The following is a 27,363-nucleotide window of genomic DNA, read 5'->3' as shown; positions in this document are numbered from 1 at the left end:
GATTGGTAAACTTTTGGAGGGCCTGTTTTAGCCTTTCCAGAAAGGCAATGGGGTTCTCGTTGGGCTCCTGAGTTACTGCTGAGACTCAGCACAGTCCCACAGTAACAGGCTTCCTTCTATTCCATGGGTGGACTTCCTTAGGGGTGAGTCTTTCTGAAGCTTATCCTACCCAGGACTGTTGCAACCTGAGAGCCAGGCATCCCCGGGTCAGGGTGCGATCCCCAGGCAGATTGAGGCATGACAGCCTCCTGGAGCTCAAAACCCTGGGCAGGTCAAGGCATATCGACTTCCCTGGACTGGTGGATTCCCAAGCAGGTTGAGGTGTGACAACCTCCCAAGCACAGGAGGCAGGCTGACCTCCTGGGATCCTAGGCTGGGTGAATCCCCTAGCAGGGTGAGGCGTGACAACCTCCCAGGGAACAGATCCCTAGGCATGTTGCAGGAAGAGGGACTCCTTCCAGGGCCCAATAGTGGGCTCTTGTCTAACACTCAGAAATGAATTGTCCAAGGAGACACATGTGCTGACAAAGCAAGAGATTTTCTTGGGAAAGGGCACCTGGGCAGAGAGCACTAGGGTAAGGGAACCCAGGAGAACTGCTCTGCCATGTGGCTTGCAGTCTTAATGTTGATAAGTTCTTATGTTGCAGTTTTATGTTGATAGGATTAATTTCCAGGTTGTCTTTAGCCAATCATTCTGACTCAGAGTCCTTCCTGGTGGTGCATGCCTTGTTCAGCCAAGATGGATGCCAGCGAAGGATTCTGGGAGGTGGTCGGACATGTGGTGTCTCCTTTTGACCTTGCCTGAACTCTTCCAGTTGGTGGTGACTTATTAGTTCCATGTTCCTTACCAGGACCTCCTGTCACAAAACAACTCACGCAAATGGTTACTATGGTGCCCGGCCAGGGTGGGCGGTTTCAGTCAGTGTGCTTCCCCTACTAGGCAGGTCAAGGCAGGTTGACCTCCTGGGACCCCCAGGCTGGAGTTGGGCATCCCCAAGGTCTCCAGTGTGACTAATGCTGGGTAGGATTAAGGGGTGTAATCTTAACTCATTGCCGGTTTGTCCATCACGGATGGGAATAGATACCATGATGTAAAGCAATCTAAGCCTGTGCCCTGTGACTGGGAACCTGGCGAAACCTTATCTTCTTATTGCTCTGAGGGAATGTAAGTCAGATTTCTTTCCTTAGTCCTCCCATAAGAGTAGTTTAGGGTGTTTCCAATGGTAAACATTTTATTGTCATAGACCCATTTTAGGTGAGCTTCCCTGGTGGCTCAGAGGTTAAAGCGTCTGCCTGGAATGCGGGTGACTAGAGTTCAATCCCTGGGTTGGGAAGATCCCCTGGAGAAGGAAAATGGCAACCCACTCCAGTACTCTACAGTCCGTGGGGTCGCAAAGAGTCGGGCACGACTGAGTGACTTCACTTTCACTTTGTTTCACTTTCATCTTAGGTAATAACAGAAGTAATGACATAGGAGTGGGTTATCTGGTCCTGCAGGGGCATTAAGAGTATTTTAATAATAAGCAATGTTGCCTGCAAGGGGGCAGGGTCCTAGTTGTAGGAGTTAGTAAGTGGCTTAAGAACAAATTGATTAGAAGCAACAGACCAGATGTTCCATAAAAGTGGAGTGGAGATTTGACCTGGGGGTATGTTTGTAACTTTAGGAGAAGGGTGGTAAGGGTTTGGGTCCAAATGGCCTGAAGGGCTAACTCCCAAAGAGGCAAACGTTATCCCTGGAAGCCCAATTGCCCTTGAAGGGATGCCACCAACAGATGGGCTTTTAGCAGGCATTGTGTGCCTGTCACCTGCCCTAGTGGGTTCACGGAGAGATGCTGTTGCTGCACATATAGTAAGAAGCATGGAAGATGAAGGCCTGAGTCTCTAGAGGGATTGGATATTATATAGTGTTTCCCTCCCAAGGGTCAGTTATTTTCTGGTTGTCCCTCCAGAAGATTGTATAGGCAACATTGTAGGCCCACACTGAGCTCAGGAAAAGAGCATGAAACAGGAGGGAGGGGCCAGGGCACAACTGTTGAAAGAATGACATAGCCCAAGGGTATAACATAAACCGATTAAAATCAAATGGGTCCAAGATGGCAGACAAGTCAAATTCTACTAAACTTTGGTCCTCAGTATGCAAGCTAAACAACACACCCAGAGGCTCCATGACACGTCCAAGGCACTATCAAAAGACCAAGGAGTGGGTAGTTCCCCAATTGTTGGAATGGTCCTCCCATTCATTAGCATATGAAATTACCAGCCCATAAAAAACTAACCACACCACATTTCATGGCTGCCTCACTCACCCTCTGTGATGGCCCACTCTTGGAGTGTGCATCTCTCTGAATCTGAACAAATCCACCCCTTACCTATCACTGTGTCTCTCACTGAATTTTTTTGGCAATGAGACATCAAGAGCCTGAGCTTCATTAGGTCCTAAAACCAGCCACCATGGGTTTTGGCTGGGCTCAAGTCCCAGTTGAATATGACTGAGTGACTAAGCATAGCATAGAGTCCCTGCCACATGGGTTTGAATCCCAATCTTAGGTATAAACAGTTTCAAACACAATTTTCAGAAATGGAAAGATGATGACCTTCCCAATACTTTGTAAGCAGTGGGATAGTTGGAGAGAGGAACTGAAGGACAGGAAGAAAAAGCAGTGGGAAAAATGTGCTGAGGAATCCCCTTCATAACCTGCCGGAAAGTCTGCTAAATACCTGACCTGTGCTCACAGTTTTCATTGGCCTGATCCTTGGCACGAAGATGATTAAGGACAGAAGAACCCTCACCCCCTTGGGCAACAGCTACCAGGGCATAGCAGAGTAGAGCCTTTGTGACATACTGGGGAGGAGTCCCTGCCAGAGTCCCCCAGTTGCACCCACTGCCGCTTGCCTGTTTGCAGGGGCTTCAAGGAAACAAGAAACGAGAGATTATAAAGGAATTAAGATTTTGTTAGCCATATGTCCTTCCAGCCATAGGGGTGAGTACCTCCTACCTTAACTGGAGGTCTGGAATCTGAGGCTGAGCTGTGTGAGCTTTCTGCTGAGTTTGTTTATTGCTGTCCTGGTTTCCAGCACGCTGGGCTTCTTGTCACTTCTGTTTCTTCATGTTCAGCTTCCACAGAGAGAGCTTTTGCTGAGTTGGGCTTCTGCTGTGCTTGGCCTCCGCCTTGCGAGTGCTGAGCTGAGGTTGTTTCAGCCAGGTTACATCCAAGAAACGGCACCAGATATATCTGAGGAGTGTGAAATTTCCTTGGTTCTGTCCTGCCACAGCAAAGATTTGAAACGGCAGACCAGTGTTACAGCTTAGTTACAGCTCAGAATTTTATTTGGCAAGGAAAGGAAATTACACCCTCGAGATATGAAGGCGGGCCGACCCCAGAGGAGAGGCCTCAATCTGTCTTGGCTTCTTCCTTCTATATGTTTGTCTCCTCTCCACCTTGAGCCTGCCCTATGCAAATTGGGCTAGCCAAGAAGGGGGCCTGTTTGTTTGACCTGAGGTTCTCTCTCCAGTTGGCAGATATTCTTTGTTCCGTTTTTGCAGGCTTTTCCCTTTCTTTGTCTTTTAGCCACTGCTATTTTGGACTCCTTTTTCCTATACTAATTACCTAACACTTTGATGCTGAGCACCTGAAAAGTGATTGATAGAGAATGATGTCAGTATAATGCAGAAATGGCGTTGGTTGATATATGATTACTCCCAGAATTTTTATGTTTTGAGCAATCTAGGGAAAGCTCTCTTACAAAGAGAAAGTCTTATTGAAATATAAATTTCCTACTTCTTCTGCCTACATTTACAACTGTAACATTGTTAAAATTTTTGCTTCAACTGTCAAAAATTTAGAAAACACAAGAAGAAAAAGGAAGAGTATTATATTTGCCCACTTTTTGCTGAGTGTTTTTTTTTTTTCTTCTAATGTTTCAAGGTTTCTTTTTATAATTTTGTTTTCTTAGAGAACTTCTTCAGGCATTTTTTTAAAGGTAGGTCTGCCAGTAATAACTACTCTTGTTACCGAAAATACCAAGCCCATGTGTCTGACACACACTGAGGGCAAACAATACTAAAACATTGGAGTTTGGAACAAAGGTTTATTGCAGGGCCATGCCAGGAGATGGGTGGCTCATGTCTTAAAACCCCCAAACTCCCTGGAAGCTTTTAGCAAAGCCCTTTTATAGAAAAGGTGAGGGAGGGGTGTGGCTAGCTGTGGCAAACTTGTGGATGTCAGATCCTTTATTCTTGAAGTCAGGTCATGGTCAGGTCACAATGTACCTGTAAGTTTCTGCCAAACAAATGTTATTCTCTGTCCTGACAAGAAAGGGCAGGGTCCCAAGGCACAACTTTCAGCCACCAAGGTCCCGGTCCTGGCTAAGAGGAGGCAGGTCTCAGTTGGCAGCTCCCTTGGGGCCAGGTTCCCACACCTTGACCAGCTATCATCACTGAGGGAGCCAGATGTCTAAACTAACTGGCTCTCAGCCTCCTCCGGCTGCCCAAGGGGGTGGGGCAGGTCCCACAGACTGAGACCCACACAAACTGCTGCTGATATTAGGTCACAGAGACGAGGATGGGGGAGAGGTTCAACACTGCTGAAGGCCTGGGCCAAGACTATTGGGTGGCCTTGGTGAGGGCTTTTGAGCCCCGCCTGACACAGTACCCACCCTGTTTCCTTGGTCCCCCATCACCCACTGGCCCAAGACCATGGAACAGGCTGGAGGGTCCAGGGGAGAAGGCAAGCATCTACCTCTTACCTCACTCTCCACCTGATGACCACCACCCTACTGACCACTGGCTAAATCAAGTCCCTAATGGTCTATCATTGATGGTTGCTTGTGGGAAGGGCCCACTGTGGTGCTGGCCAATGGCTGAGCAGGACCCGTTGCCTGGTAACAGTATGGAGTAATGATCCACAGTAACGTCTGTGTGCTAAGGGCTGCCCTGCTACCCTCTGTTACACTCTTAGCTTTCCTTTAGTGAATTCCCTTTCATTCTTGAAGGATATTTTCACTGGATATAGGATTGTGTGCTGACAGTTTTCTTTTAGTACTTGAAAAATGTTGTGTTGCTTCCTTGGGACCTCCATAGTTTCTAATAAGAAAACTGCTATAATTCAAACTAATTTTCTCTTATGGATAAGGTATCATTTCTGTTTTAAGACATTTTCTTTTTTGTAGTTCTCAGACGTTCACCTCTGTGTCTTATCATGGATTTCTTTGGCTTTATCTTGTTTTCAGTTTGGTCAGTTTCTGGAATCTGTAGGTTTATTTCTTTTGCCAAATTTGGAACATTTTCAGAATTTATTTCGTCAGGTACCTTTTCCGCCCACTCTCCTCTCCTAGGATTCCAAGGACATGAATGTTAGATCTTTTGATATGGTGTCAAAGGTTCCTGAGGAGTTGTTCATTTTTTAAAGCCTATTTGCTCTCTGTTTTTCAGATTAGATAATTTCTGTTGTATTGTCTTCCTGTTCACCAGTTCTTTTTTCTGTCTCTTCCATTCATAAGTCTATCCTTTCAAGTAGTAAATTTTTCAGTTCTAAAGTTTCCATTTGGTTCTTATTTAACCTCTATTTTTTTGCTGAGATTTTCTTTTTCTTTGCCAAGACTTTTTTTCATTTTCCCACTGTGTTTGCAAATGTTTATTGAACATTTTTATGATGGCTGCCTTAAAATCTGTCAGATAATTGTAACATCTCTGTCATCTTGATGTTGAAATCTCTTGATGGTCTTTTTTCAAGCAGTTTGAGATCCTCCTGGTTTTTGGTATCATGAGTGATATTCAACTGATATTGGACATTTTAGGTATTCTGTTGCAAGACTCTAAATCTTATTTAAATGTTCTGTTTTAGCTGCCTTAGTCTGATAGCACTCTAGCAGTGAGGTATGAGGGGGTAAAATCCAGGGTCCTTTCCACCACCCACCAGCCTCTACTGACACCATAGGGTCAGTGTTACTACTGGGGAGTGGTTAAAGCTCTTACTCTCCACTAGAACACCTCTGATGCCACTGCAGCAGGGAGGTGGTGCACCTCGTTACTGCCAGGTGGAGATGGTGAAAGTCCAGGCTCCTCACAGAGTCTCTGCTGGCCCTGTGTGTGCCGCTTCGTTATCTCCGGGTAGGAATGAAAGTCCAAATCTGATATTTGTCCTTCTCTGATACCACCTTAGCAGGGGAGTTGGGAACCTCAGTATAGCCTGGTGAGTGTGGAAGTCCCCGCTTGGCCTTTGCTGGATGTGTGGTGGGTGGGAGAGTTTTTTCATGTGGTGTTTGGCTGCTGTGGAACTTGGAGGATTCTTCCTGTCCTACTATGCTGTCCCGTTTCTGGCCTTTTGGCCAGAGAGAGCAGGTTTCCACTGGGACTATTTTTTGTTTATGCCCATCAGCATTTCTTGGTTGTCTGCTGCTTTGGCACCCATTCTGTGATATATGAGGCCAAAAGAAAACTCAGGGCACTTGTTTCTAGGTTACTGTCTGAGACCAAGGACGTTAGTCAATCTGTCTTCTCTCTACCTTTTAGCATCTTGTGTTTGTTTTATGTAGAATGCTCAGAGGTTTTAGTTATACTTGTGTGGAGCAATAGTGAAGAGTAAATGTGCTCTGTCTTCCCTGGAGCCCATATACATTTTTAAAAAGACATTTTATGATATGCTTTTAGAGTCATAAATGTGATCATACCCCATCTAGTTTATGCAAAGAATCTAAGACTATAAAATCATCCAAAATGAGAAAAACAAAATGCACTACTGTGTTCAGTACTTATAAGAAAACTGGAAATGATTTAATTACCAAAAAATGAAGAAAGGTTAAATTGTACAACCTTTAAAGATATGATATGAGGACTATGTAGCAACAGAGAAAAAGTCCCTAATATGTCATATTAAAAAATAATACAGAAAAGAAAAAGATTGATCACTGACAGCCTTAAAATTTAAGACTTCTTTAGAGCAAAAGAGAAAATATCATATGATGAGAGATGACATGGGAGAAAGATATTAATACCACACGGGGCTTCCCAGGTGGCACTGGTGGTAAAGAACCCTCCTGCCAATGCAGGGGACATAAGAGATGTGGCTTTGATTCCTGGGTTGGGAAGATCCCCTGGAGGAGGGCATGGCAGTCCACTCCAGTACTCTTGCCTAGAGAATCCCATGCACAGAGAAGCCTGGCAGGCTACAGTCCATAGTGTCACAAAGAGCTGGACATGACTGAAGTGACTTGGCATGCATTAGTAACATATAATTTACAGCCAGTTAGTGGTACTAGTCGGAAAAGGCAATGGCACCCCACTCCAGTACTCTTACCTGGAAAATCCCATGGACGGAGGAGCCTGGTAGGCTGCGGTCCATGGGGTTGCTGAGAGTTGGACACAACTGATCAACTTCACTTTCACTTTTCACTTTCATGCATTGGAGAAGGAAATGGCAACCCACTCCAGTGTTCTTGCCTGGAGAATCCCAGGGAAGGCGGAGCCTGATGAGCTGCCGTCTATGGGGTCGCACAGAGTCGGACACGACTGAAGCAACTTAGCAGCAGTAGCAGCAGCAGTGTTACTAGTATAGACTGAGCTTTTAAAAATCAATTAAAATTATAATGCTCCAAAAAAAAAAAAAACAACAGGTAAAAGACATGGAGTAGAAAGGATATACCACCTTAGCAATGAGATAAAATGCAAATTAAAAAGGGATATGCTTCTAGTATTAGAAAAGGTTAAAAGCATTGTCTTATTTTAGTGTTAGTAAGACTATGAGCCCACCATACCCTCACATATGTGTTTATGGGAGTATAGATGAGGGCAACCATTTTGGAGGGAAGTATGTATATATTCTTTTATCAAACAATTATGCTTCTAGGAATTTGGTCTGTAAATTCACACTACCCACAGTAAAAATTGGAGTGTTTTTATGTAATAAAAATAGGAAATAGGATAAATGTCCACCAGTAGAGAGTAGGTTAAGAAAATTATGGCATATATGTATCATATGTATGTGTGTGTGTGTATTAACCCCAATTGAATTGCAGGGGAAGCTGAGAAGTGTAGGAAAGCATGTGAGATATTTGACGAGCACAAACCAGCTCTGCAAAGGTGTCTTCTTTCTTAGTCAAGCATTTTTGGGGGGTTTATCATTTTTTATTCATTAGCCAACTGATTCACAGCTTTGCTTTGTTTGAACAAGTTAAGTCTTGGCTTCAAGAGTTGAAACACAATTATTTGATTCAGTAAGTGTACTTTGTGAACTGATTACACACTGCTAATAGTAATGGTAGCACAGGAGAGACCACACCTACTTTTAAGCTACCAAAAACAGAATTCTTTAAATCAAGAAGGAGCATGACCACCTTGAGCTACAGAAATGATGAGATTGGTGCCCTCCCCACTGCCCACATGCTGTAACGAGGCACATGAGAATACTGAAGCATTGTTAGTTATAGTTATCAGGACCAAATCATTGCATCTCAGTTCTGAGTGTAATGAATAAATGTTCGATTACACATCCTCTAGTTACATCAGTATTTGATTTTGCCTGATTCATATTCAGTCTTTCGTTTCAGTAAATTTTTAAAGTTCATGGACTTCGTTTTTGCCAAATAGGAGTTGTTAGTTCCTTGATCAGGTTGCCACTACATACATGATTTGGAAAGGGAATGGAGAAATCTTCCAAAGATAGACTAAAAAGAGCAGCTGCTCTGAGCACACACAGTCTAGAGGTGATCACAGCCCTGATCAGCGTGCCCTCTTATTTGCTGGCTGGGGTGGGGGCGGTTAGGGCGGCTGCTCCTCAGAGTCACTGTCTGCTTATCTGTTTTGGTCCTCTTTTGTCTCATAACTACAAAGGCAAAGAAGAACTATGAGCAGAAATGCCGAGACAAAGATGAAGCAGAGCAGGCTGTCCACCGCAGTGCCAACGTGGCAAACCCGAAGCAACAAGAAAAGGTACCTGGGAGAGCCAATAGCCTGAAAAATCCAAGATTCGCATATGTCAAGCTAGAGCCCAATGAATAATCTTAACAAACAGACAAAAAATGGACTTGCACTCTAAGCTCCTGGCAATACCCTCCTTCAGGCTATTAGAGTCCTCTGAGCCAGAAAAACCCATGTTCTATTTTGAGGGTTAGGGAAGAGCTAGAGAAACCTGGTCATGGGGGAGGGGTTCTGATGTTTTCATCTTTCTTCAAAACTCCATCTCATCTGTTCCTTATAACGAGGCTGCCTCCTGCTTGGGTCTTTTATAAATTGAATTTTATGAAATCTGGATAAAGATTGTTAGCAATCAGAAGGTAGGGATATGTTTTAGGAAGATTAGAGGGCAAGTTGAATGATTAACTTACAAGAGAAACATAGGTATGACTTAGAACTTGTCTCTTCACAGACTTTGCTTTTAAACCTCTTTTGCCTTTAGAAGCCTGGCCCAGCATTCCTGACTTCTTGTTGTTTTTTCCTGGTCCTCACAGCTTTTTGTGAAACTGGCAACTTCAAAGACTGCAGTAGAAGACTCGGGTGAGGGGTGTGCTCCAATGGATGGGGGAGGATGGTGGTGGGGCTGAATCTGTCTGAGAAAGGTAGTTTATATACCTTACAATAGTGAATGTATGCCTGTACCATAGGATTAGCAAGGTATCTGAAGGAAAGAAGAGAGGGACAGAGGGAAGGAAGGGAGGCGGGGAAGGGGGGTATATCAGAACCCTGGAAAGTGGGAGAAGCAACAGAGGCAGCGGTTTCTGGCCCCTGCCTGCTTAGCTCATGCTGCCTGACAGGTGACTGAATGGCATGGGGGTGTGGAGGGGTCGGGTCATGTGATAGCTGCTTTGAAATCATGTACTCATTCTTACTTATTGGGTACAATCATCTTAAAACCCCATTTCATCCCTGATACGACTTCTCTGCTGTGAAAGAAACAGCCAAGTTGTGAGGTCTCGTCATCACTGAAATCTAAGGATCCAAACCAAGAGTTTGCAAAGGCTTCTAATTCCCAGAGTTTCCTGCGAGAGACAAACCTTAGTCTCTAAATCCAAAACTGAAGTGACTTGCTAGTTCACTTTTCTGCCTGCCTCATTTAATTTTCCTCAAAATAGAAAGAGGTAGAGGGAAACCCTGGTGAGGTCTTTTTTTTTTTTTTTTTTTGTCAGCCTTTAGTTCTCTTTCTTTGGAACATTTCTGGCTTTTCTTTGGAAAGAAAGTGATGCCTGCCTTTGCTTATTTTTCACAAAGCTATGATGAGGGTGAGATGTAATTATGGCCTTCCAGCCTTCAGAGTCCCCAGGAGCCCTGTGAGCTCTCGGGAGGGGCCTGGGTGCTAGGTCTGCGAGCTCCGCTCCTCCCAGTTTCCAGACCCAGGCCCCTCCCCTCCATTGCAGACAAGGTGTACATGCTGCACGTCAACACGCTGGACAAGGTCCGGAATGAGTGGCAGAGCGAGCACATCAAGGCCTGCGAGGTACCTGGAAGCGCACGGGCGGGTCTTTCTCCCTCTACTTTCGTAGAATTGCTTGAAGGCAAATTAGAAATGTGGACTTTAAGTAGAGGATGAAAGGCCTGGAATGTTTGCTTGCAAACCTTGTCTTTCTGCTTCTTGCCCATCCTGATCATGCTGTCCCATTCTGTCAATGGCCTTGCTCTGTTTGGTTCACAGGTATGAAGCAGCTGAATCAATTAATGCTTGCTTTAGTGATGTCCAGGGCTTCCCTTGTAGCTCAGCTGGTAAAGAATCTGCCTGCAAGGCGAGAGATTTGGGTTCGATCCCTGGGTTGGGAAGATCCCCTGGAGAAGGGAAAGGCTACCCACTCCAGTATTCTGGCCTGGACCATTCCATGGACTGTATAGTCTATGGGGTCGCAAAGAGTCAGACATGACTGAGCTACTTTCACTTTCACTTTCTTGGTGACTTCCCACTGAAAGCTTCGCCTTTCTCTGTGACAAAGGGGTGCAGGGAGCAACAGAGATGGCTTTAGAGATTTTTATTCTCACACCTTTCGTTTCGCCGTGGCCCTCCTCATTTTCAACACGTGCCTCACAATGTCCTGGAGAAAATAAAGACTCCACCTGAAAACTTCCTCAAGTTTCTGTCACCCTGTCTACACATTTTTCTTACCAGTGGTTCTCAAAGGGAGATCCTGGGACCTGTACCAACATCCTTGTTAGATGCAGATCTTATTATCAGACCAATTCCAGGCCTCTGGAATCAGACTTTCTCAAGTCGAGGCGAATGGGGGCCATTCCTTAGTTTGTGGTGCATGGGCTTCTCTTGTTGCAGAACACAAGCTCTGGAGGGTGTGGGCTTCAGTAGTGGTGGCTCGTGAGCTTCAGTAGTGGTGGCTTGTGGGCTCCAGAGCGCAAAAAGCTCAGTAGCTGTGGCTCACAGGCTTAGCTGCCCTGTGGCTGGTGGGATCTTTCCAGACCAGGGACTGAATTAGCATTGCAAATTCTGCATTGCAATGTGTCCTGCGATGCAAAGCACACCCCCAACCACTGGACCATCAGGGAAACCTGAGGACAAAACTTTGCATTGGAGGCTCTGGCAAGCTACCCACATGCAGATGTCCATTAGGCAGTGGAGAATGTGAGCCACAATTCAGGTTAGAACACTGACGGCTGGGTTCACCATCACCTCTTATGTGCAAAACTGTATTCAGTCCTATTTGTGTTAGTATGTTATTAAAATCCATTTGCCAGAGTTAAGAGTGTATGAGCTTCCTCAGTGGTGGGTGGGAGTACACTAAATGAAACTATAAGCTTACAGATAATTCAACGTTGAAATTGTTTCTTACATCATAACCAGTCTAGACCCTTTCTCTGCATGTGTGTACATGTTTCTACAGGTGTTTGAGACTCAAGAATGTGAACGAATAAACTTCTTTCGAAATGCACTGTGGTTACATATGAATCAGCTGTCACAACAATGCGTCACAAGTGATGAGGTGAGTCAGAGTTATCCACGGAGGATGCTCTGCATATTAGATTCGTAGAGTGGGAGGAGTCAGAGACATTTGTTAGTTCATCCCCTGTCATTAGAGGCCCAGGTAGGTACAGTGACTGCATACACAGTGAGTATGGACCCAGATAAACACCTAACTTGCCTGACTCCTGGCTCACTTTACCATCATGAGTCTCTCACTGAGAAATTCACAAGTAGGGCAGGAAAGCAAAGAAAGGACCCAAATGCAGTTTAATTTAAGGAAAACAGAGATGTAACAACATGAATGTGAGTCCCAGGGACTGCTCCAGTCTGGAACGGAGTCACTCCAGGACAGTAGGTACCAGGAACTAGCAGGCTGAGCCACGCCCAGGCTAATGGTTACTCCAGGGCTCAAGGTTTAATGTCAGCAGTGTTAAGGGCCACTAGTGACCCAGGTTTAACTCATGCACAGCAACTGTCCTGAGTTCCCAGGTCTCAGAGGGACCAGAATCAAATGATCACAACCTTCTTTCCTAAGAAATAGCCACTCTCACTTAGATGGGACATTCAGTTTTGAAGAATAACACCCAGAAAACAGGTAGGATTGACTGACTTTTCTCCAGTTGTCTTTGCATTTGTGTGTAGGATTTGTCATGGGACTTGGTATTACTGTGCTGCTACAAATATATTATTTTTTGTCTTCTTTAAAAAAAAATGTAATAGCAGCTATACATCAAAGAAATCCCTCTATGTGAGTCCAGGACATTGTGGTATCTTTTTTTTTTTTTTCTTTTGAAGACAAAATTTGGAAAATAGGCATTTATCAAACCTCCCATTTTAATACTCCATGCCACCATTTTTATGGACGTACCTCTACCTTGATTTATCTTCTTTTTTGTTAGATGTATGAAAAAGTCCGTAAGAGTTTAGAGATGTGCAGTATCGAGAAGGACATTGAGTACTTTGTGAATCACCGCAGAACTGGACAGACTCCACCAGGTGAATGGAGTGATAGGCTGGGGGATGCTATTCAAGCAATTCTATCAGTCTTTTGTATCACATGTCATTGAGAATGGAAGTCATCAGCTTCTTAATGTTTTATGTCTTGATGATTCCCTAGCACCCATCATGTATGAGAATTTTTACTGCCCCCAGAAGAATGCAGCCCCACCAGGAAAGGCTACAGGGCCTAACTCGGCAAGGTAATATCCAGCTTTCTTTCACATGAAGAAAAGTGCTTTTAGGGACTCCCTGGTGGTCCAGTGGTTAAGACTCCACACTTCCACTGCAGGGAGTTCAGGTTTGATCTTTGGTTGGGGAACTAAGATGCCACATGCTACAGTGAGGCCAAAAAAAGAAAAGTTCTTTTAATGAGCATTTTTATTTTTAGTGTTCCAATTCTAATACGAACATGTTAGAATCAGAATGTGTCTACCATTGCATTTGCTTAGAGAGGTTTCTGGTTTTTGGAAATAGTGTTTTTAGGACAAATGTTAAATGGATTGTACTAGTCATAGTTCAAGGAGGATTGTGTCATGCTTGAGTGTGATTATTATTACTTATGCATAAATCCTATACTTTTCTATTAATAATATTTATTGATTTTTACTTATTTATTTATTATTTATTTGGTCATACCGGGTCTTACTTGTGGCACACAGGATCTTTAGTTGCAGCATCTAGTTCCCTGACCAGGGGTTGAACCCACACTCCCTGCATTGGGAACTCTGAATCTTAGCCATTGGACCACTTGGGGAGTCCCAATCCTAGACCTTTCTTCTAGAAAGCAAGAATTGGCAAACTCTGGCTCCCTGTGAGTCAAATCCAGCCTACCTGTTTTTGTAGGGCCTACAAGTTAAGAACAGTTTTCATGTTTTAAATGGTTGAGAAAACTGGAAAGGAAACTCTTTTGTGCCACGTAAACATCACATGAAACGTGAACATCCATGTTCGTATGTAGAGTTTTGCTGCTCATCTGTTTCCCTTCTGTCTGTGGCTGCTTTCATGGTGGAGATGGGTAGCATTGAGATAGAAATGCCATGTGGCCAGCAAAGCCTAAATCATTTACTCTCTGGCCCTTTACAGAAAAGATTTGCTGCCCCTGATATAAAGGATTCTGAGGGAAGAGAAGCTTCTCTTTTACATACAGTCACCCTGAAATCTAAGCTGTTGAATTTTCAGATCAAATTTTAAAAGGATAGGGGAGTGTTTGAGTAGGGAGAAAGCCAAGCGCAGGACTTCCCTGGTGGTCCAATGGTTAAGAGTCTACCTTCCAATCCAAGGGACAGAGGTTTAGCCCTGATTGGGGAACTAAGATCCCACATGCCACGGGGTAACTAAGTCTGCGTGCCACAACTAAAGAAGCCTGTGTGCCACAGCAAAGACCCAGCACACCCAAACACATAAATAAATAATAAATATTTATGAAAAAGAATGCTAAGTGCTGCTCAAAGCAGTTACTAGGAATTGTTTCCTTTAACTCTCAAGGTGAGGTAGGAGCTGTTTGACTTCCTGTTTTGCACGTGAAGACTGTCCAAGGTGATCAGGAACTCTGGCCCACACAATAGATTTCTGGGCTGCAGAGCAGAGCGCTGGGCATCCTGCTCCCTAGCATAGGGTAGTATTTGCATCCTAGATCCAGGAGGTCAGTGCTGCAGAGCTTTTGTTTCATCTGCAGTCTTCTTAACCCTCCAGAGCAGAAACCCAATGTGACTAGCATGCAGTATGTTTGTAGAGTGAAGTAGAAAATTAGAAAAAACAGCAAGAACTTATCTGAAAGATTTTGGTTTCCATTTCTTACAGGAGAGGACCTCTCCCAAATCCTAAAAGCCTACCAGGTATGCCACCAAGAAAGATCATTTGAAATCTTAGGTCAGGTTTTATTTAAGGTTAAGTAGCTAGAATTTTGAAATAAAAGGAGGGAAGGGAATAAATAGAATAAAATTTCCAAGAGAATGAACTTATTATTAGAAACTATAATACTCTTTGTCAGAGTGGAATTTGGTAATTTGTGTTCTGTTTTATAGCTTATCCAAGAGAATTCAGTTGCTCAAGTACCAAAAGAAACTTATAAGGGATTTTTACTAAGAGACTAGTTTAACTTAAGCCATGAAAATGGCTAAACTGAGATATAGTTTCCTTTGGATGACACTGAAATATAACTTATAGAAGATGTCTAGAAACATATAACCTAATATATTTTGTGCACTGCCCACAGTTGGATCTTTTAGGAATCACTCTGGTGTCTTTTTCTCTCTGAACTCCTATAATACCTCTGGGAGAATGAAATATTCAGTGCTTTTTGTTAGTCTGTGTTCCCTGGGTAATTACAAGATCCTTGAAGGCAGACATTCTGTTTTCTCCTGAATCAGTCACAAAATGTAACACGGTACTGGGCACATAGCCAGTTCTGAGCAAATACCTATTATTTGAATAAAAGATACACCTACCTATGTTCAAGGGAAGAGGGAGGAGACATCTTAGGCTGCATTTAGCATCTTAGCAAAAATTTAGTGGCTGAAATTACATCTTGGAACTCTGTAAGGATGTAAGTTAATTATTTCTCATAGCCTTTTAATTACCACTTGATAATATGGGACTTATTTTTGTCCATTTCTGAAGATGATTTTACTGTGGGGAATGATAGCTGGGCAAGGATGAAAAAGGGCAAAGAAATGCTAATAGAAATTTCCAGTATGTTTTCTGGCTTGTAGTTATGACTATTATTTGTAGGTTTTGTTGCCAAATATGTTTTCTTCTTACAAAATAGCAGTCACCAGACTCAGAGTGGAATGGTTTGATTTGAAAAGGGCTGAGATCTTATCATGAAGAAATGTTAACTTAGTGTTGCTCTCTGTTCTGCCCTTTGCAGATGACCCTGATTACTCTTTGCTTGATAATAACTACAGTTTGATCTATCAGTAACATCAGTGGTAAGAACCTTTCATCTTCACAGAATCAAGTTGCATTTAGACTAGTGACTGTCGTTTTGAAGTCTTTGAAGCTTCCTTGCAATATGACTGCAAACAAACAACGCCTTGCGTCAGGTCTTACACTGGTGGGCGTGGTGCACCTGCAGAATGGCCTCTCTGGTTCCCACAGCTGGGAGGGCACCAAAACCATTCCTTACCTACTTGAATGAGGACATTTCCCCTTTATTCTTGAACACTTTATTTGCTCTTGTTAATCTCTTTTGTGGCTATTGCACACCTATACTTAAGGCACTGCTACAAACAAATATGAGCTTCCCAGGTGGCTCAGTGGCAAAGAATCCACCTGTCAATACAGGAGACACGGGTTCAATGCCTGGGTGGGGAAAAGTCCCTGGAGGAGGAAATGGCAACCCGCTCCAGCATGCTTGCCTGGGAAATCCCATGGGTAAGAGCATCATCACGCACCAGGTGATTAGTACTCTGACCTCATGAGTAAAGCACAAAGGCTCCTGGAGCAGAACTGCTAAGCCCACGGTGGCTGCAAAGGTGATTCTTCCTGTATGGCACTCAGGTGCTGGCACTGGCACTCAACATGCCCCAAGGCAATATCAACTGAAGGGAATGTCTCTGAAGACAAAACATTACCAAATGAAACTCCTCGTGAACTGTAATTCTTTTAACCCAAATGGGCATATACATGTATATATGAGCAAAGAAAACCTCTGAAAGGATATCTTCCTAAACAGATCATAGGTTTTCTTTTCATCTATCCATGTGTGTAATTTGTCTGCAGTGCTAATTTATTGCTTCTTACATTGAAAACTCTTTTAAAGAGTTGATCATCTTGCATGTTACTGATCTTAGTGTCTTCCTGGGAGTGATAGGAGGGGTGGGTAGGATTCAGAGAGTCACAGTGGAACTGGAAAAGTCTCTTTCCCACGCTTCTCGGTTTGGTGTTGGTGAAATTCACTGTCTCTTATGAAACAAAATTGATTAGATAGAAATACTCAGCTAGCATATTATGTACGTTTACAAGTAAGTCTTTAAATTGCTTAAGAAGTATATGTAGTATTTAAAGACCTTTGCTGTGAAAGATAGTGAATATTGAAGACATAAAAATCCTCATCCTCTAACTGTATATAATTTTCTGACCTACAAACAAATTGTAGTCAGCAAGTTCTCACTTTTTCATTTCATAAACCTCTCTTCCTCATGGAAAGAGGCCCAGTGCATTTTAAAGGTAGAGTAGGAACATGGGAAATCAATGACTTGGCGTTCAAAGGTGGGCCCTGCTCTCTAGAATACCAGGCAGTAATGACTATATGGCAGGGCATTGGCAATGCCGCAAACTTCTGTTTTATTTTTTACCTTCCTTTCTTCCCTCCCTCTCTTCCTTTCTCTCTCATTCCTCCCCGGCCCTCCCTCCTCTCTCTTTTCTTTTCCTCCCTCCCCTGTCTTTATTTTCCTTCCTTCCTTCTTTCCTTTCTCTTTCCTGCTTTCTTTCTTTCCTTCACCTCTTTGGATAAAGCATACATTCTAGCTGCTTAATAACAGCATTTGACCCAACAACTCTAGTTCCTCAGAGCCCAGGACTTTGCCGTTTGAATGCAAGATGTCCGTACCAACACGTTTGCTCAAGTTAGGTCATTTTACTGGGCCTCATTAGTGTCTGTGTCAGCTCAAGGAACAGGAATCCAAATGTGTAATTGACTGAATTTAAGAGAATTTTAAAGAGAGAGTCTGCCTTTATTAATAACTTAGTTAAATGACTTACCACAACATTTAAAATAGTTTGAATGAAACTTTGGAAATGACATTTAAATAGGAAGGTTTAAGGATTTGCATTTTTTCTGTAGTTGTTGATTTTAGCTGCTTGCTATTCTTGTTTTTAATCCTAACATCTTTAGGTAAAAACATTATAACTTTTGAATTAAAAATATATATATATCAAAAATATAAAATTTTATGGGACTTCCCTGGCGATCCGGTGGTTAAGACTCACTGCAGGGCATGGGCTTGATCCCTGTTCAGTGAACTAAGATCCCACATGCTGCTTGGCCAAAAAAATTCCATTTTTCATCACTTGAAATACTCATCTCTCACTATTTATTCTCCTTGACCAAGCACATTGTTCTTGTTGAATAAAATCACAATGTAGGAGCAGGTTGCTGATGTGAATAGTTGATTCAAATGAAATGTCTCTGTTATTTCTTTCAGAAAACAAAGCTTTTCCTGGCTGGCGCTTCTAAGGCATGGAAGGAAGCATTTAAAGCAGCAGAATCTATAGAAATTATGTCAATCATGAAGACTTTGAAGTGAACCCTTGCTATGATTTTTTAATATTTTTAAATTTATGGCAGTCATTTAGTTCAACTTAATCTAGTAGAGTTCTGCAGTTTTTAAAAGTCTGTAAATTGCCCAAGACAGAAGAATTATCCTTTCCTAATCAAGTTACTAAAATTGTATGTTTTCTACTTGATTCAGGAAAGTCTTTGGATTTAAAACTTTGACTTGGGGTTTGGGGCAGGGAAGGGTGAAGAGGAGTCTGAGCCAGCAACCTGCTCAAGAAGCTCCTTTGCCTTTGAGGGCAGCGTGGCTATGGAATTTCCGTAGTGACACATAACTCTCAGTGGTGCAAGATTCAAAATCACCTTCCTTTTTGGCTGGAAGATTTAAAGGCTATCTGATAGCACTTTCTCATTTTGCAGATGAGGAAATGGGGCCCAGAAGTGTGAAATCAATCTCCCTACAGTTAGGGACAGACACAGAAGTAGAGGGCAAGCTCATCCCACATTATCGTCCTTCTAATGCTTCCTGAGGCTGTGATGCTCATGTTGAAATTTGAGACACCAAAGTTTTTGCTGGCATCTTTTCAGCTGAAGCAATTACTAGGGTTTAAATGTCAGGTTTATTTTTATATGGCTCACTATGTGTACTGAACTACAGAGCACCATATTTAATCTAAGAAGCGATTCATTGTAAAACATCCCATTATTTATATGCCGCTAAGAAAGTCAGTAGAGGAGCTGATGCTTGTGACAATGGCCAAGCCCACTGGAATTTGAATTTCTAAAGTGTAGGGGACAATACATCCTAGAATCAATGAAATATGGTGTTTTGACTCTATTCCCGAAGAGAATTTCAGACTTACAAAGCCGGTACTCAATCTTGAGTCTTCACAGAGAAGCTTCTCCTTGTTAGATCCTGGAATTTTTAAAGTGTCAATCTCACCCCCTCACAAGTATCTGAGTCTTGTTTGGTCACCCACAAACAGCCCAGAGATTGTGTACCTTGGTCTAAAATTCACACTGAGTAAACAGTGCATTTTAGTTAATGACAAGTTAAAATCACACTGGCATGGTTGTAACATTCTGGTACCACAAAGAGCAAACACTTTCCTTTTCCGCTCTGTGCATAGCTTTCCCAGAAGTATGGACAAAGTGATTGAAGGAAGGCTGATTATTTCCCCTTTTTGCATAAGGTGCTGCTGGAAGAGGCAGCTTCTCGTCATGGCCGGACGCTTGCATCAGCTGGATATCCTTTTGAGAAACTGAAGTTTGCAAAGGGCCATTGACTTCCCCAAACTGAACAGGCTCAGGAAATTTTCCTTTGAACTCGGAACATTCTATTTTTAAGTATTTTATTTATTATTAGCAAGTCCTCAGGGATTTCAGTTTTCTCTCTATTGGTCAGTGTAACTGATGTAAAATGTTTTAAGAATTGAAAATATTTTTATTTTATTGCTCTGCCAGTTTGATATGAAGTGAAATAAAGATTCTTGGTGATTTGGTGTTTATTTTGCATTTTCGTGTTCATTGAACCTGTTTTCAAAACTCTCTTTCACTCCTTGTCACATTTGCTACCATTAGATCATGGAAGGACAAACTTCTAGTCAGGGAAGCCAGACAGAGACTGGCACCATGCCACTTCCTACTAACCCTTCAGGAGCCAAATGTAGGGTCCCTTTCTTGGGGAGATAGCTTCCCTGCCTCTGGGCTTGGCGGACTTCCACTGACGTCTCCTTCCCCACTTTCACATTTTCCTTGTTATTACAGAATTCCCTCTTAAAATTAATTGTTCAAAGTCTGGCTTCCCTCCTAGACTGTAGTATCCATGACAGCAAGGTCCCTCATTGTTTTTCTTGCTTATATCCCAGCACCTGACACACGGTGGTAAATATGTAAGAATTAGTGGCCTAGAAGAAGCTAACGTAGCTAGAGAAATGATCAGGTGACAGAGGAGTGTCAAGAAAGCCAGTTAAATAAGTTCACGTGATAAATTAGTAGGTATGGGCTATTCTGCAGACTGTCAGCCCCTTAATTTGGGTTCTATCAGAAGCAGACCCTGGGATAAGGATTTGAGTGCAGGTACTTTTCAAGGGGTGATCCCAGAAGTGGGGATAGAAGTGGAGAAGTAAGACAGGAAAGAAAAGGAAACACTGTGAGCCATGAGCTTCAGCTGCCAGGACTCTTGAGTGACTGTGGGGTCTGCACCTCAGAGAGAGCTCACCCGAGGGGAGCGAGCTGGGGTAGTCATTCACCAACCCCCACCCGTCACAGGTAGAGCACTGCTCCTGGGAGGCATCGTTCCCTGGCATTTCCGGCCTGCCGTGAACACTGTCAGGGTGGCTTCCAGCTGCCGGAGAGTCCTCGTGTGCTTCCTGGCAGTTGGAAGTTGGGCTGGTGTGTGAGGGAGTGATAGACGCGGAGGGGATGTTGCCAGAGCGCTGGGAGTGCTGACCCCTGCGTGGCTCAGGTCCTCCTGCGTCCCGCATGCACTTCACTGCCTTCTGTCACCACTTCTTCAAGTTTCAGCTTCCAAAAGACACACACACACCAGGAAGTTTAGTACAACGAGCTCTAGTACCTGCTGCTACAGATGGTCCTGAGTCCATAATTGACATTAATCATCGTCTTCCTCTACCACACTGTTAGGAATTCTGTTCCCCCAAATTCATATGTTCAAGTCCAAACTCTCGATACGTGCGTGAACATTGTGGAGATAGGGCTTTTAAAGAGGTGATTAAGTTGAAGTAAGGCCTTCGGAGTGGAGCCCTGATCCAGTCCTTACAGGAAGAAGAGACACTAGGGGTGAGTTTGCACAGAGGGATGACTGTGTGAAGAGGTAGCAAGAGGGCAGCTGTCCGTGAGCTGAAGAGAGAGCCTCAGAGGAAACCAATTCTGCTGGCAACTTCATTCTGGACTTCCAGCCTATAGAACTGTGGGAAAATTAATTTCCATTGTTTAAGCCACTCAGTTCAGTTCAGTCGCTCAGTCGTGTCTGACTCTTTGTGACCCCATGAATTGCAGCACGCCAGGCCTCCCTGTCCATCACCATCTCCCAGAGTTCACTCAGACTCACGTCCATCGAGTCTGTAATGCCATCCAGCCATCTAATCCTGGGTCGTCCTGTTCTCCTCCTGCCCCCAATCTCTCCCAGCATCAGAGTCTTTTCCAATGAGTCAACTCTTCGCATGAGGTGGCCAAAGTACTGGAGTTTCAGCTTTAGCATCATTCCTTCCAAAGAAATCCCAGGTTGATCTCCTTCAAAATGGACTGGTTGGATCTCCTTGCAGTCCAAGGGACCCTCAAGAGTCTTCTCCAACATCACAGTTCAAACGCATCAATTCTTCGGCACTCAGCCTTCTTCACAGTCCAACTCTCACATCCATACATGACCACTGGAAAAACCATAGCCTTGACTAGACGGACCTTAGTCGGCAAAGTAATGTCTCTGCTTTTGAATATGCTATCTAGGTTGCTCATAACTTTTCTTCCAAGGAGTAAGCGTCTTTTAATTTCATGGCTGCAATCACCATCTGCAGTGATTTTGGAGCCCCCCAAAATAAAGTCTGACACTATTTCCACTGTTTCCCCATCTATTTCCCATGAAGTGATGGGATCAGGTGCCATGATCTTCGTTTTCTGAAGGTTGAGCTTTAAGCCAACTTTTTCACTCTCCTCTTTCACTTTCATCAAGAGGCTTTTGAGTTCCTCTTCACTTTCTGCCATAAGGGTGGTGTCATCTGCATATCTGAGGTGATTGATATTTCTCCTGGCAATCTTGATTCCAGCTTGTGTTTCTTCCAGTCCAGCATTTCTCACGATGTGCTCTGCATAGAGGTTAAATAAGCAGGGTGACAATATAAAGCCTTGATGTACTCCTTTTCCTATTCGGAACCAGTCTCTTGTTCCATGTCCAGGTCTAACTGTTGCTTCCTGACCTGCATATAGGTTTCTCAAGAGGCAGGTCAGGTGGTCTGGTATTCCCATCTCTTTCAGAATTTTCCACAGTTTATTGTGATCCACACCGTCAAAGGCTTTGGCATAGTCAATAAAGCAGAAATAGATGTTTTTCTGGAACTTTCTTGCTTTTTCCATGATCCAGTGGATGTTGGCAATTTGATCTCTGGTTCCTATGCCTTTTCTAAAACCAGCTTGAACATCAGGGAGTTCACGGTTCACGTATTGCTGAAGCCTGGCTTGGAGAATTTTGAGCATTCCTTTACTAGCATGTGAGATGAGTGCAATTGTGCAGTAGTTTGAGCATTCTTTGGCATTGCCTTTCTTTGGGATTGGAATGAAAACTGACCTTTTCCAGTCCTGTGGCCACTGCTGAGTTCTCCAAACTTGCTGGCATATTGAGTGCAGCACTTTCACAGCATCATCTTTCAGGATTTGAAACAGCTCAACTGGAATTCCATCACCTCCACTATCTTTGTTCGTAGTGATGCTTTCTAAGGCCCACTTGACTTCACATTCCAAGATGTCTGGCTCTAGATTAGTGATCACCATTATGGCTCAGATGGTAGAGAATCTGCCTGCAATGTGGGAGAACTGGGTTCAATCCCCGGATGGGGAAGATCCCCTGGAGAAGGAAATGGCAACCCACTCCAGTACTCTTGCCTAGAGAATTCCATGGATGGAGGAGCGGAACAGGCTGCAGTCCATGGAATCACAGAGTCGGACATGACGGTGCAACCAACTTTAAGCCACTCAGTCTCCGGTATTTCGCTATGGCAGCACCATCAAATGAATGCACACACATTCTAGAGTTCCTTTCACAGTTGTCTGGTCTTTTGTTTGTCCACGTTGCTTGACTGGTGGGGTAACGTAGACCCTCAACCCTAAGGGGTCTTAGCCCCTGGTTAAGACTCTTGTCAGACTCTGTTGGATGAAATTGGAAGTTTATGTTTATCAGCAGGTGTGGCAACATCAAGAGGCAGCTCAGTGAAACACCCGAATTTCAGATACATTCCTCCTTGCCCGCCTTTCCTCATGGCAATCACCGTTTCCTGCTGAGTTACTCCTTTCTCGGCTTCCTGGTCTACTGGCATGAGGCCCCCAAATGACCAGGTATCAGTGGTAGTTTAGTGGAACTCTTTTATGTCTCTTGACAGACGTATCCCCTGCCAACCACCTAGAGCCAGGTACTCTAATCCACAGAGCCTAAAGTTGAAGGGATGGGAACACATTCCCCAAGTGGACCAGTGTTAGCTATGGTGACAGAGGTCAACCTACCTCTCGGTTCCCAGGCCTGTGTTTTCGACCTATTGGAGTCAGAACATGCAGTACCATATTGTGACCATATATGCACCATATAAGACCATATCTCACAAGAGAAATAAGAGCAAAAATAAGTAAAAGGGGTTTAATCGCATTTAGGACCTTCTCACAGCCCAGGAAACCATAAACAAGATGAAAAGACAACCTATAGATGGAGAAAATATTTGCAAATGATGCAACTGACCAGGGCTCAACTTTCAAAATATACAAACAGATCCTACAATTCAATAGCAACAATAAAAAAAAGAAAATAACCCAATCAAAAAATGGGTGGAAGACCTAAATATTTCTCCAAAGAAGACATATAGATGGCCTGGAGGCACATGAAATAATTATTAGAGAAATGCAAATCAAAACAACCGTGAAGTACCAGAGCACACCAGTTAGAATGGCCATCATTAAAAGGTCTGTAAGTAATCATGCTGTAGAGGGTGTGGAGAAGAGGGAGTCTTTCTGTGCTCTTGGTGGGAATATAAGCTGGTGCAGTCACTATGGAAAATAGCATGGTGGTGGTTTAGTTGTTAAGTCCTCTCTGACTCTTGTGACCCCATGGACTGTAGCTGGTCAGGCTCCTCTGTCCATGAGATTCTCTGGGCAGGAATACTGGAGTGGGTTGCCATTTCCTTCTCTACTAAATGGGGTTTAATGGCATCGACCTCACTGGGCCGTGAAGGGGCTCAAGAGAGACAAAGACACTTAAAGTTCTCGACACAAGGCTTGGTACCCAGGAAGCTTTCCACACACAGGTGGTTCACTGTGAACAATGATCAGGAGCACTCATAGGGGCCTGCAGGGTTCCCCGAGGGAAAGGAGCAGAGTGCCCACCTCCCCAGTCTGACAGAGGGCTGGAAAACACTGATGCACAGGCTCTCCTTGAGGAAAACAGTATGAAGCTTCCTCAGAAGACTAAGATCAAGGAATCCCACTCCTGGGCATATACTGAGACAAAACTATAATTTGAAGAAATATATGTACTCCTCTGTTCATAGCAGCACTATTTACAATAGCCAGGACATGGAAATAGCCTGAATCTCCATTGACAGATGAATGGACAAAGAAGATGTGATATATATATACAGATATATATATATATATATATATATATATAAATCAGAATATTGCTCAGCCATTAAAGAGAATGTGATAATGCCATTTGCAGCAACATGGATGGATTTAGAGATTACCGTATTAAGCAAAGTAAGCCAGAAAGAGAAGAATGGAACTGGAGGAATCAACCTGCCTGACTTCATACTATACTACAAATCATAAACTCCTTATTGCCAAATTCAGACTCAAATTGGAGAAAGTAGGGAAAACCACTAGACCATTCAGGTATGACCTAAATCAAATCCCTTATGATTGTACAGTGGAAGTGAGAAATAGATTTAAGGCACTAGATCTGATAGATAGAGTACCTGATGAACTATGAATGGAAGTTCATGACACTGTACAAGAGACAGGGATCAAGACCATCCCCATGGAAAAGAAATGCAAAAAAGGAAAATAGCTGTCTGGGGAGGGCTTACAAATAGCTGTGAAAAGAGGAGAAGCGAAAAGCAAAGGAGAAAAGGAAAGATAGAAGCATCTGAATGCAGAGTTCCAAAGAATAGCAAGGAGAGATAAGAAAGCCTTCCTCAGTTTTCAATGCAAAGAAATAGAGGAAAAGAACAGAATGGGAAAGACTAGAGATCTCTTCAAGAAAATTAGAGATACCAAGGGAACATTTCATGCAAATATGGCCTTGATAAAGGACAGAAATGGTATGGACCTAACAAAAGCAGAAGATATTAAGAAGAGGTGGCAAGAACACACAGAAGAACTGTACAAAAAAGATCTTCACAATCAAAATAATCATGATGGTGTGATCACTCACCTAGAGCCAGACATCCTGGAATGTGAAGTCAAGTGGGCCTTAGAAAGCATCATTATAAACAAAACTAGTGGAGGAGATGGAATTCCAGTTGAGCTGTTTCAAATCCTGAAAGATGATTCTGTGAAAGTGCTGCACTCAATATGCCAGCAAATTTGGAGAACTCAGCAGTGGCCACAGGACTGGAAAAGGTCAGTTTTCATTCCAATCCCAAAGAAAGGCAATGCCAAAGAATGCTCAAACTACTGCACAATTGCACTCATCTCACATGCTAGTAAAGTAATGCTCAAAATTCTTCAAGCCAGGCTTCAGCAATATGTGAACCATGAAATTCCAGATGTTCAAGCTGGTTTTAGAAAAGGCATAGGAACCAGAGATCAAATTGCCAACATCCACTGGATCATGGAAAAAGCAGGAGAAAAACATCTATTTCTGCTTTCTTGACTATGCCAAAGCCTTTGACTGTGTGGATCAATAAGCTGTGGAAAATTCTGAAAGAGATGGGAATACCAGACCACCTGACCTGCCTCTTGAGAAACCTATATGCAGGTCAGGATGCAACAGTTAGAACTGGACATGGAACAACAGACTGGTTCCAAACTGGGAAATGAGTACATCAAGGCTGTATATTGTCACCCTGCTTATTTAACTTCTATGCAGAGTACATCATGAGAAACCCTGGACCGGAAGAAACACAAGCTGGAATCAAGATTGCCAGGAGAAATATCAATCACCCCAGATATGCAGATGACACCACCCTTATGGCAGAAAGTGAAGAGGAACTCAAAAGCCTCTTGATGAAAGTGAAAGTGGAGAGTGAAAAAGTTGGCTTAAAGCTCAACCTTCAGAAAACGAAGATCATGGCATCTGGTCCCATCACTTTATCGGAAATAGATGGGGAAACAGTGGAAACAGTGTCAGACTTTATTTTGGGGGGCTCCAAAATCACTGCAGATGGTGATTGCAGCCATGAAATTAAAAGACGCTTACTCCTTGGAAGAAAAGTTATGACCAACCTAGATAGCATATTCAAAAGCAGAGACATTACTTTGCCAACAAATGTCCATCTAGTCAAGGCTATGGTTTTTCCAGTGGTCATGTATTGATGTGAGTTGGGCTGTGAAGAAAGCTGAGCACTGAAGAATTGATGCTTTTGAACTGTGGTGTTGGAGAAGACTCTTGAGAGTCCCTCGGACTGCAAGGAAATCCAACCAGTCCATTCTAAAGGAGATCAGTCCTGGGTGTTCTTAGGAAGGAATGATGCTAAAGCTCAAACTCCAATATCCAAACACCTCATGTGAAGAGTTGACTCATTGGAAAAGACTCTGATGCTGGGAGGGATTGGGGGCAGGAGGAGAAGGGGATGACAGAGGATGAGATGGCTGGAAGGCATCACCAACTCGATGGACGTGAGTTTGAGTGAACTCCAGGAGTTGGTGATGGACAGGGAGGCCTGGCATGCTGCTATTCATAGGGTCGCAAAGAGTCAGACATGACTGAGCTACTGAACTGAACTGAACTGAACTGACAATCATCAAGACAGTACGGTAATGGCACAAAGACAGAAATATAGACCAATGGAACAAAATAGAAAGCCCAGAGATAAATCCATGCACCTTTGGACACTTTGTCTTTGGCAAAGAAGGCAAGAATATACAATGGAGAAAAGACAATCTCTTTAACAAGTGGTGCTGGGAAAACTGGTCAACGACTTGTAAAAGAATGAAACTGGAACAGTTTCTAACACCATACATGAAGATAAACTCAAAATGGATTAAAGATCTAAACGTAAGACCAGAAACTATAAAGCTCCTAGAGGAAAACATAGGCAAAACACTCTCTGATATTAATCATAGCAGGATCCTTTATGACCCACCTCCCAGAGTAATGGAAATAAAAGCAAAAATAAACAAATGGGACTTAATTAAACTTAAAAGCTTTTGCACAGCAAAGGAAACTATAAGCAAGGTGAAAAGACAGCCTTCAGAATGGGAGAAAATAACAGCAAATGAAGCAACTGACAAAGAAGTAATCTCAAATATAAACTAGCAGCTCCTGCAGCTCAATTCCAGAAAAATAAGCGACCCAATCAAAAAATGGGCCAAAGAACT

The 27,363-nt window shown here is 43.2% G+C and overlaps 1 protein-coding gene across 1 annotated transcript in view; it reads left to right on the top strand.

The window, feature by feature from the left end:
• Positions 1-18,096, top strand: part of PSTPIP2 (proline-serine-threonine phosphatase interacting protein 2) — a 93,582-nt gene extending 75,486 nt beyond the window's left edge. Inside the window, exons 7-15 of the mRNA XM_068993664.1 lie at positions 8,828-8,926; positions 9,445-9,490; positions 10,348-10,427; positions 11,809-11,907; positions 12,788-12,884; positions 13,006-13,087; positions 14,688-14,722; positions 15,757-15,817; positions 18,035-18,096. Of these exons, the coding sequence (XP_068849765.1) occupies positions 8,828-8,926; positions 9,445-9,490; positions 10,348-10,427; positions 11,809-11,907; positions 12,788-12,884; positions 13,006-13,087; positions 14,688-14,722; positions 15,757-15,809 (591 nt within the window). The 3' untranslated portion in view covers positions 15,810-15,817; positions 18,035-18,096. The remainder of the gene's footprint in view (positions 1-8,827; positions 8,927-9,444; positions 9,491-10,347; positions 10,428-11,808; positions 11,908-12,787; positions 12,885-13,005; positions 13,088-14,687; positions 14,723-15,756; positions 15,818-18,034) is intronic.
• The last annotated feature ends 9,267 nt before the right edge of the window (positions 18,097-27,363 follow it).

The sequence above is a fragment of the Capricornis sumatraensis genome, chromosome 21, assembly GCF_032405125.1.
Source record: "Capricornis sumatraensis isolate serow.1 chromosome 21, serow.2, whole genome shotgun sequence".
Classification (NCBI taxonomy): Eukaryota; Metazoa; Chordata; class Mammalia; order Artiodactyla; family Bovidae; genus Capricornis; species Capricornis sumatraensis.
The sequence above is the reverse complement of the archived record's forward strand: the minus strand, read 5'-3'. Positions and strand labels throughout refer to the sequence as shown.